The sequence below is a fragment of the Bos taurus genome, chromosome 5 (assembly GCF_002263795.3).
Source record: "Bos taurus isolate L1 Dominette 01449 registration number 42190680 breed Hereford chromosome 5, ARS-UCD2.0, whole genome shotgun sequence".
Classification (NCBI taxonomy): Eukaryota; Metazoa; Chordata; class Mammalia; order Artiodactyla; family Bovidae; genus Bos; species Bos taurus.
In genome coordinates, this window is record NC_037332.1 from 27,188,163 (window position 1) to 27,198,330 (window position 10,168).

Genomic DNA, 10,168 nt, shown 5'->3' on the forward strand with positions numbered 1-10,168 from the left:
TGAGGCTTGATGGGCTGGCAGGGTGGCCATGGGGACACAGGGGAGGTATGGAAATGCTGACTTGTCACTCCTGGGATGGGAGGGTAAGTCTCTCGGGGATTAGGGCTGTGTCCAGCCCTGCAGGATGGCCCCTCTCCCAACTTAAGCTTCCTTCAGATGAGTAACCCTCGGGAAACAAAGCAATTTGGAAATTTGGAGTGATTACCAAGGTGTGTTTTGAGTTTCGGACTTGACCTCTTTCTGCCAGGCAAACCAAAGCTGATAATACCTCAATTAGTTGGTTGGCACCGCCAGCCAGCCAAGCTCCCAGCCCTATATAAGCGCCACCTCTGGCCCAGAGCTTCAGAAGGTCTCCGCGTTTCCGCCAACCTCCCGGTCCGCTCTCCTTTTGGAATAACTTGCCGTCCACCATGAGTCGTCAGGCCGGCTACAGCCAGCAGTCCTGCAGGGCTTCCAGCGGGAGCCGCCGGCAGGGCTTCAGCGGGCACTCAGCCGTGGTGTCGGGCCAGAGCCGGGTCACCTCCTCCAAGTCCTCCTTGGCCTCCCGCTCAGGCGGGGGTGGCGCTGGGTCTGCCGCCTGTGCCCTGATGGGAGGAGGCTTCGGCAGCCAGAGTCTCTACAACCTGGGGGGGAACAAGAAGATCTCCATCAGCCTGGCTGGAGGCAGCATCCGGGCTGGAGGGTTTAGGAGCACCAGTGGGGGATATTCAGGAGGCTGTGGTTTTGGAGGTGGTGGAAGAGGGATGGGCGGGGGCTTTGGTGGAAGAGCTGGGGGCTTTGGAGGGGGAGTTGGGGGCTTTGGAGGTCCTGGTGGCTTTGGTGGACTTGGTGGTTTTGGTGGACCCCGTGGCTTTGGTGGCCCTGGTGGCTTTGGCCCAGGTGGCTTCCCTGGGGGAATCCAGGAAGTGACTGTCAACCAGAGCCTCCTGCAGCCCCTCAATGTGGAGATTGACCCCCAGATTGGGCAAGTAAAGGCTCAGGAGCGGGAGCAGATCAAGACCCTCAACAACAAGTTTGCCTCCTTCATTGACAAGGTGAGCCCAGCTCGGGACAGCTGGACAGTGAGAAAGTTTGTCCTAATGAGCTTGGCCCCCTCTTCCTCTTTTCCTTTTGCCACCAAGGAAGGACTTGCAGGTTCATCCTCTACCTCCATCCCTCAGGGGCGGGCCTGCTAAGGGAGTGGTAGATGATGAAAAGATCTCCGGTCCCTCACTGGACGGAGCCACTACCGTTCCTGCAAGCCCCATCACCGCAGCTCTGCGCGGTGCCTCTGGCGCTGCCGAGGCTGCTGCCATCATGGATGTCCCTCACTGATGCCTTCTGCACTCCTCCTCCATCTCAGGAAGACTGTGAATTGCTCCTCTTTGAAAGAGAGACCAACTCTGCCAAGGCTGGATATTTACCTGAGTGATGAATTAATCTACTCTCAGCCTAAGGAGAGGGATGCAGAGTGTTTTTTGGGGGTGGGAGGGGGGAAAGGGTAAGGGGTACCTCCTCCTGGGTGATTCTCTTGGGAAGATTTCGGCGTGAAGAGCTGTGAACGTTAGGCCACTGACCTTGGTATATGCGTGTCTGTGTGTAGGCGAGGTTGAAGCGAGGTTTTACTGGGCTTTCTGTGCTCTGACTACTCCATGTCATAGTGGGGACACTATGACAACAGTTGTGGTGACTAGAGAGTATCCAGGCTTGATCAGCTGCTAACTGAGTGTTTCAGCAGTACTGCTGAGTATAAGGTGTTGCGATCTCTTTGTGACCATGGGATAGTATCAGGTCTTAAAGAAAGGGTTTGTAGGGACTCGTTGGGGGTCCTCTCACCATACGTAAGAGGCTTGGGCAAAGCTGAAGATGAAGTTGATCTTAACACTGGAATATCAGACTTTGCAGAGGGGAAGTTCTTCAAAGCCTAGTGACCCACTAGTTCCTGGCAGACACCTGGGTGTCCAGATAAATTATTCACAGAGAGGTAGAAAGTGATGTGAAAATACTGCTCTCCACAAAAGGTGGAGAACTATCCAAGACCTTCTCAGCAAGATCTCTTATCACCTTTGAAGGGGGATTCTCAGGTCCTGGGGTCCTGAGTGGCTAGCATAAGGCATGGCACATGCCTGGTGCTTTGCAAATGTTTGTCGAATGGTCAATTGATTGATATTTATTCCATTGTTTATACAGTTGGCTTTGAGCTTGTGTACAGAAACGTTTTGCAGCAAATGAAAGTTTGAGACATCTTCAGCTAGTGGTTCAATTTAAATGCAACTGAGTCCTACATTTAACCAGGCTCGGCAGCAAGGGCCCATCTCGGTGCACCTGGGCCCTTGTTCCTAGGACTAGGGCAGCCCAAGAGCCATTTCTCTGTGGTTTTCTCTATTTCTCACCTTAATACATAGGCACCCAGATGTACTGTAAACCTCTTCCTGGAAACTACACCTGCTGTAGGCTCTCAAATCTCCTGCTATTTATTGAGTACTAACTGATTGAGGAATGAATGGATGAATGAATGATACAGTGGGAAGATCATCCAGTCGGGGTATCAAGAAACCTCAGTTTTGGTTTGTTACTAGCTTGTAGTGTCACCTTGGTTACTCTGGGACTCAGTTTCCTTATCTGCACAGCAGGCCTCTGCCTCCGTTGTAGGTCACTGATGCTGCTATCCACATGGGGTTAGTACTGAACTGTTGTAGCAGGCAAAATGCAACCCAACGGGAGGGACTGGGAGATCCCTGGGAACTTTGTTTCTAGGAAAGTCAACCAAGACTGGAGTTGGCTGCAGACTGCTCCCTGATGTCCTTTTCCTATTGGATGGCAGGTGCGGTTCCTAGAGCAGCAGAACAAGGTCCTGGAGACCAAGTGGAGCCTCCTGCAGGAGCAGGGATCTGGCACTAACACTAACAACCGCAACCTGGAGCCTTTTTTCGAGAACTACATCAGCAGCCTCAGGGCCTTTCTGGATGGTCTGCATGTTGAGAAGGACAAGCTGCATGAGGAGCTGAGGAGCATGGAGGGGATGGTGGAGGACTTCAAGAAGAGGTGTGTGCTGCTCAGTTCCTGGGGCAGGGGGTGGGGCAGGGTGGGTTGGAGGGTGGGAGGGGCCAGCTCTGTTCCAGCTGGCTACACGCTGGGGGGGATTTACCCCCACCTTCTCCGACTTTCAAGATCCCAGTCTTTAAAATAATGGCTCATGGTTTATTTGGGGCAGAAACTCTTAAGAATTTAATGAAAGGGTGTATCCATGTAAGTTTGGTGGGGATGTTCCAAGACACTCTGAAGTTCATTCACAAACCACATAGAATCAGACAACACCCTCCATCCTCCCTGGACTACATCATCTCCAAATTCCCCTCCAAATATGGGGTGTATTTCCCTTGTCAATAGGCTTCTGAAGGAGAGGCAGGTTACTTTAAAGTTAAGAGTATGGTCTCTGGGATCCGAGTGCCTTGGGCAAGGTCTATTCCACCACTTTCAGCTCTGTGAGCTTGGACTGACTCCTTAGCTTCTCTGTGCCTCAGTCTTCTCATCTGTAAAATGGAGACAGTGGTAGTCTTTATTCACTGTAGCGAGGCCTGAATGAGTTAATACGTGTCATTCATGGAATAAGACCCGGCACATTTGTAGTGCCATTCTGGGTTTTCGTGAATTCAAGAAGTGCTTACCAAGAGCCCACAGGGCTACCATACTTGCTGAACATAGAGCCGGTTCCAGGCCCTACCCTCTGAGCGCACATAGTGCTCAGTGAAGCCTGTAGAAAAACCAGGTCTCACCTGAACCTGGGGGGCGGTGCACTGCAAGGGCACAGGCCTTGAGCTAAAGGGCAGGACAAGAAGCCCTGAGTCTGCGGTACTTACGGGAAGTGCTCTGAGGCCATGGTGACCTCCTGGGGAAGATGGGCCAGAAAGTGCCTCTTTTCTCATAGATATGAAGAGGAGATCAACAAGCGCACTGCGGCAGAGAATGACTTCGTTGTCTTGAAGAAGGTGAAGGGTCTTTCCCCCACCTCCCACCCCAGAGCCCTGCTGAATAGGGTGCTATGAGGCTGAGGGGAGAAAAAGTCCAGTCCTCTTATTTTGAGGGTCTCCTTCAGGCCCTGTAGGGAGGGAGGGCCACGGAGGGAGCCAGGGAGCCCCTCCACCCTAGCAAGCTGGGAGGGGCATCTGAGGGCCTGGCTGCTCCCCTCCTGGGAGGAGGGTCCAAAGTGTCCACCAGACTTTGCCATGTGGCTCCCTCCTGATGGGCCTGTGCGTCTATGAATCCCATTAGATCTTGAGTTGTGATCAGAAAGTGGATGAAGAGAAGGAATATATATTAGTATATATATTCCTCCCCCCTACCACAGGAGTGTATTCCCAGGAGCAATTTAAAGAGAGCCTTTGGAAAAAAAAAAGAGAGAACCTTTGAGTGTTGCTGATTTAGATTCTCCCCCAGACCCTCCTCACAAATTCTCCTCACCCAGTCTCAGTGTAATGGCCCCGGCCCAACCCTTGCTCTTCTTTTCACCCTCACAGCCTCTTTGGCTGTTTTCTGAGAAGGGTCCTCCAGCCCAGCCTGTAAGGCAGCCTATTTGGTCATGTTAGGCCAGGTCTGCCTGTGCCTGGATGGGCGTCTCATTTCCCCTGAGTGGGAGCTCCGGAGGGGGTCGCGGTTGGTGGGGGCAATGGGGCAGGCCCCTGTGGCCCCTTTGCCCCACTCCCTCCATCAGTGCCCAGGACTGGGCTAAGCCCACAGGTCAGAGGGGACCATGACTGAATTCTTTCCCAGGACATTGATGCTGCCTACATGACCAAAGTGGAACTGGAGGCCAAGGTGGACAGTGTGACAGATGAGATCAACTTCTTGAAGGCCCTCTATGATGCCGTAAGTCTGCCCCTCACCCAGCTGCCTCCTGTCTCCTAGAGAAAAAGTTTCATGTCTCTGTCCTTCTGACAGAGTGACACCTTCTCACCTGTCCCTCAGTTGGTTCAGAGCCCTCCCTCCTGAGCTGGTGGCTTGTGTCTCCTGGCGAGCTCAGGAGGGGTCATGTCTGCCTGGCCCTTCAGGAGCTGTCCCAGATGCAGTTAGACACAGGTGACACGTCCGTGGTCCTGTCCATGGACAACAACCGCTGCCTGGACCTGGACAGCATCATCGCCGAGGTCCGCGCCCAGTACGAGGCCATCGCCCAGAGGAGCAAGGCTGAGGCTGAGGCTCTGTACCAGTCCAAGGTGGGTAACACCATCACGTCTCCCCGGGAGGGCCGAGTCTGCTCCAGAGTCATTCTTCTCTGCATTTCCAGCATGGTGGCTCCTCTCCCTCCTACTAGGCTGGTTTGCTACCAGACATCTCCCTTCCTAATCAGAGAGCTCTGACATTGCTCTAACCTGGGGCTTCTCAACTGGGGTGGGGGGAAGGTATACTTTTCCCCCAGGAGGCACGTGGCAATGTGTGAAGACAGGTTTGAATGTCACACCTAGGGGTGGGGGTGAGGTGCTACTGGAGTCTGGAGGGTAGAGGCCAGAGATGCTGCTAAACATTCTACAATGTGTGAGATACCATTCTCCCACCAAACAAAAAAGTACTCTGTCTGAAATGTCACTAGTGCCAAGCTTGAGAAATACTTCACCTAAAGCCCTCTGGCTGCATATCTTTTATTGTTGGAGACACTTCTATTTTGCTCTCACCCAACTGGGCCCTGTCATGCTTGCTTCTGATCTGATCACACTGAGGGGTTGAAGTCAGTGTCTGAAAGGAAGCAGGAGGAAAGCAAGGGAGACTGAGCAAAGTTAGAGGACAGGAGAATTCTGTACACCTTTCTCCCATCCCCACATCTGCATGGGGCCTAAGCTAGCCCTTAAGCATCAGACTCTTCTGAGTTTTCTGCCCCAGAAGGATAGCCTGCTGGGTAAGAGATGGCTCCAGCATCTGAGATGTTTGCATTCATGCACCAGCCCTCTTACTTGACACCTCGGAGAGTTTAGTCATGGTACTCAAGCAATCTGTGTCTCAGTTTTCCCATTCATAAGATAGGGATAATAATGCCTTCCTCATCAGGGAGCTGTGAGGTTCTATGAGGTAAAGCACAGGGCTTGGGGCAAAGTAAAAGCTCAAAAAAATCCCAGCAGCGACTGTGCTGGAAGACGTGTCCCTGACACAGAGGACAGAGCACCTGATTCCTCCAGTGAGTGACCTTGCATAGGCCCTAACTCTGTTTTTGTTTTCCCGTTTGTGATGCAGAAGGGTTGGAGTAGAGGACCGTAGTAGGCCCTGCTGGCCTTTTGAATGTGTGACTCTTTTCGGATACAGTTGGGTGAGTTGCAGACCACAGCTGGCATGCATGGGGATGACCTGAAGAGTATCAAGACTGAGATCATGGAGTTCAACCGGATGATCCAGAGGCTGCGGGCCGAGATTGAGAGTGTCAAGAAGCAGGTGGGAATGAGGAAGGAGCACTCACCTGAGACTGCGGGCTGATGCCTGCACCGTAAGCTCAGGGCTCAGCACTCACGTCCCAGCCCCTTGCATGCTAAAATTGACGGGGCATGCTTCTGGGCTGTGTCTAATGGACCCAGATCCTGCCTGCCTGGAGACTGGAGGCTGATGTGGACCAGAAATGTTGAGTTCAGACATAATTAGGGAGGCTGGGGAAAGAAGCTGTGTGAAGACCAAATTAGGGGAATAGCCAAGGTAGCTCACATCAACATGGATTAGGACAGAAAGACAATTCTTTGGATAATTCAAGAAGACTTCCTGGAGGAGGAGGGCTTTCAGGAGATGCTTAGACTCTTACCATGAGAGAGAAGAGAGGTATAGGAGGAGTCTGACTCCTGAGCTGGCCTGTGTCCTTGAGGCCAGATGGTGTTAATCCCATTCCTTGAGGCACTAGGATTTCGACTGCAGCCCAGGCTTCATCTTCTTGGATTTTAGTTTCCTCATTTGTCCAACATGAGGCGATCCATGTGTAAGCGCCAAGCATACAGGCAGGCTCTCAGTGAATCCACCTGAACCTAAATTGGACTTCTGGTTGCCCCCAACCCAGAATGCCAACCTGCAGACAGCCATTGCTGATGCAGAGCAGCACGGGGAAGTGGCCCTCAAGGATGCCAATGCCAAGCTTCAGGACCTCAAGGCTGCCCTGCAGCAGGCCAAGGAGGACCTGGCCCGGCTGCTGAAGGAGTACCAGGAGCTGATGAATGTCAAGCTGGCCCTTGACATTGAGATTGCCACCTACCGGACCCTCCTGGAGGGCGAGGAGTGCAGGTTAGTTGGAATCCCTCTGGTTTCCATGAGGCTGAGATGTCTGGTGGCTTTGCTGCCTGAGCATGCTCATGTGGACTGCTGGAGATGGTGGTAGCCCTCAGCGGGCCCATTCCACCCCCACCCAACTCCTGCCCCTGCCCCTTTAAGTGTTTTGAGATGCTGCCAATCCTCCAGGAGAACTGTGCTTTCTATGCAATAGTGACACCACCAGAAACTTATCTTGGGCAGGTTTTCCCATCTTTCATGTCTCATTATTTTAGCTGTAAAATACATGTCTGAAAAAGAGGAGGACTTACAGGTATAAGGGCTTCCCTGGTAGCTCAGCTGGTAAAGAATCCGCCTGCAATGCAGGAGGCCCCAGTTCGATTCCTGGGTCGGGAAGATCCCCTGGAGAATGGATAGATTACCCACTCCAGTATTCTGGCCTGGAGAATTCCATGGACTGTATAGTCCATGGGATCACAAAGAGTCAGACACGACTGAGCGACTTTCTCTTTCACAGGCATAAATACTATTTCTAGGTTATTTCTTTATTATTTAAGGCCTTAATAGGTTTCTGAAGAGTGGGTTCCTGTAGGCTGGCACTTGGTTATAGGGCTCTGGCCTTTAAAGGGACAGATATAAACATTATATACTATATAGGCCCCTGAGGAGCAGGAAGAGTGTGGGTAGACACACGAATGACCCTCTGCTCTGATCCTCTTGAAGGTGATGTTAGTGGGAAAGGGTAACAATTTAAGCCCAACTTTACCCAACAGGAGGAGGAATGCATGTCATGGCATTTTGAGCACCTATTTCTTACAGTCAGCATCAGTCAGGAAGGAGCTAGGGGGACCAAGGCTTTCACTGTTATTGACCTAAGCAAGGTGTATTTAAGGAAAGGAGGCTCCGGCACAGATGCTAATACGGAGGTCTGATCTTCCCCAACAGGATGTCTGGGGAGTGCCAGAGTTCTGTGAGCATCGGTGAGTACCGGGTTCCTTCTCAGGAAAGGGGCTGGATGCTTTGGGATAATGTTTCTCAAACCGAGGTGGGGGGGGGGCGGGGGGGTTACTGCGGGGCCAGCGCTGGTGGGCTGCACCATTTGCAGGTTGGGAAGAGGCTGTAGGGTGGCGGCGGGGGAGGCCAACCTCCCCTGCCCGGCTGTCTTGAAGCCTGCCCTCACCCGACTCCGCCAAACCTTAGTGGGCGGTACCCAGGGGAAGAGCCGGTGGGCGGAGGGGATTGGCTCCCGGACTGTGGGCGGGACTGGTGGGCGGGCTGGACCGGCCTCCCAGCAGCTGGCTGACCCCAATCCTCTTTGCAGAGATGGTCCACAACACCACCAGCAGCAGCAGTGGCGGCAGCGGCGCCCTGGGAGGAGGAGCTGGAGGTCGAGGAGGCCTGGGGAGCGGGGGTCTGGGAAGCGGCAGTCTAGGCAGCGGGAGGCTGGGCAGCGGAGGCCGGGACAGCAGGGCCAGCCGCGGGGGCCTGGGCTTGGACAGCAGTTCCGGCGGGGGCTCTGCTGTGCGCGGGGGCGTCTCCAATTCCGGGGGCTCGTGCGCCGTCAGCGGGGTTGGCGGTCGCAGCTCGGTCCGGGTCACACAAAGCTCCTCTCAGAGCCAGCGGTCCCACCACAAACTCTGAACGTTGTCTCGGACCCACCAGCCCCCTTCACCTGCCGGCACACTCTAGCTCTGTACGCCCTTTGATATACCCGTGGGACCCTTTCCCTACGTAGCTTCTGCGGCTGGCATGGCGGCCCAAAATTTCCTGGGAGGGGTTATCTGGGGGAAAAACCATCTACTCCTATAAGGCCGAGCCGCGGGGCAGTGCCCAGGGGCTGGGCTGTGTCACCGCCCCCGCCCCGCAGGGCTCGCCACCCCAGCCCACGTTCCACTGTCCTATGGGAAAGCCCCAGCCAGCCCTGTGCATACCCGGCTACCCACCCTTTCTCGGCGGCCCCTCTCCCCCCAATCTCCTGCTGATGTTTTGGTTTCCCTCGAGCAGTACTTTTCCTTTCTTGGCACCAATATATGTATGAATTTTCTGTTCTATATCTTCAATAAACCGCATTTATTCAGACAGTGGTAGACTTTTCCTTCTGGATTCTAAGGTCATTGGGTTTGATATCACCGCCAGTGGCTCACCGCAGTCTCTTTCCCACGCAGAGCTTGGCCTGAGCTTGAAGAGTTCCCAGGCGGGAGGGGCTGTGTCTTTTATTCACTGAAGACTATGCATGACATATACCAACTTTCTTCACTGATCAGATTTTCAATTCATAAAAATTTCATTACCCTTGAAAAAAAGTTGTAGATTTGATTTCCTTGCTTTTGAGTCATTCCAGAAATGTCTGAAATTGTCCAGTCATTACAGCTCATCATAATTCAATTAGTTGCTGATAGTCGTATATTTTAAAAAGCAATTGTAAAAATTTGAGTGTTTTGTAACACAAAATTGCATATGTATTTTAACATGTTTGCTATGATGTGGTGAAAGTGAAAGCGTCAGTCTCTCAGTCGTGTTCAACTTTTTGTAGCCCGCCTGGCTCCTCTGTCCATGGAATTCTCTAGGAAAGAATACTGGAGTGGTTTTCCATTCCCTTCTCCAGGTGATCTTCCTGAACCAGGGGTCGAACCCAGGTCTCCTGCATTGAAGGCAAATTCTTTACCATCTGAGCATGGAGCCTTCAAATATAAAGTTAGGAGAACTGTCAAAGACCTTGAATGGCCCTGTGACAGGTCACCCCTGATCCCTACCCCAGGTACAGCACAGAATCAAGGCAGACCCAGGAGGACTTGTGTAGAACACAGGTTCATTGCAGAGTCTGGGAGGTTCAACTCAAACCAGGGACATGCAGGTAGACAAAGTGAGTGTATGCCTGAGTACTTTCTCTTTAAAGTGTGGTCCTCATCAGCATAGAAGACTGACAATGTTGGATAAACAGAAAGAGAGGGCACACCTC

At 52.7% G+C, this 10,168-nt stretch overlaps 1 protein-coding gene across 1 annotated transcript; it reads left to right on the forward strand.

The window, feature by feature from the left end:
• The first annotated feature begins 331 nt into the window (after positions 1 to 331).
• Positions 332 to 9,290, forward strand: KRT76 (keratin 76). The gene is made up of 9 exons (XM_002687262.6): positions 332 to 1,034; positions 2,804 to 3,024; positions 3,908 to 3,968; positions 4,750 to 4,845; positions 5,028 to 5,192; positions 6,271 to 6,396; positions 7,004 to 7,224; positions 8,155 to 8,189; positions 8,531 to 9,290. Exons 1-9 carry the CDS (start codon positions 411 to 413, stop codon positions 8,848 to 8,850), a joined length of 1,869 nt encoding a protein of 622 aa, XP_002687308.1. The 5' UTR covers positions 332 to 410; the 3' UTR covers positions 8,851 to 9,290.
• Positions 9,291 to 10,168: the final 878 nt, after the last annotated feature.

Bases quoted from the DNA above. Each gene is read 5' to 3' on its own strand.
- KRT76 (XM_002687262.6), top strand. From the start codon at position 411: ATGAGTCGTCAGGCCGGCTACAGCCAGCAGTCCTGCAGGGCTTCCAGC. The intron at 3,969-4,749 runs GTGAAGGGTCTT...ATTCTTTCCCAG, and splicing joins ACTTCGTTGTCTTGAAGAAG to GACATTGATGCTGCCTACAT. The intron at 5,193-6,270 runs GTGGGTAACACC...TTTCGGATACAG, and splicing joins AGGCTCTGTACCAGTCCAAG to TTGGGTGAGTTGCAGACCAC.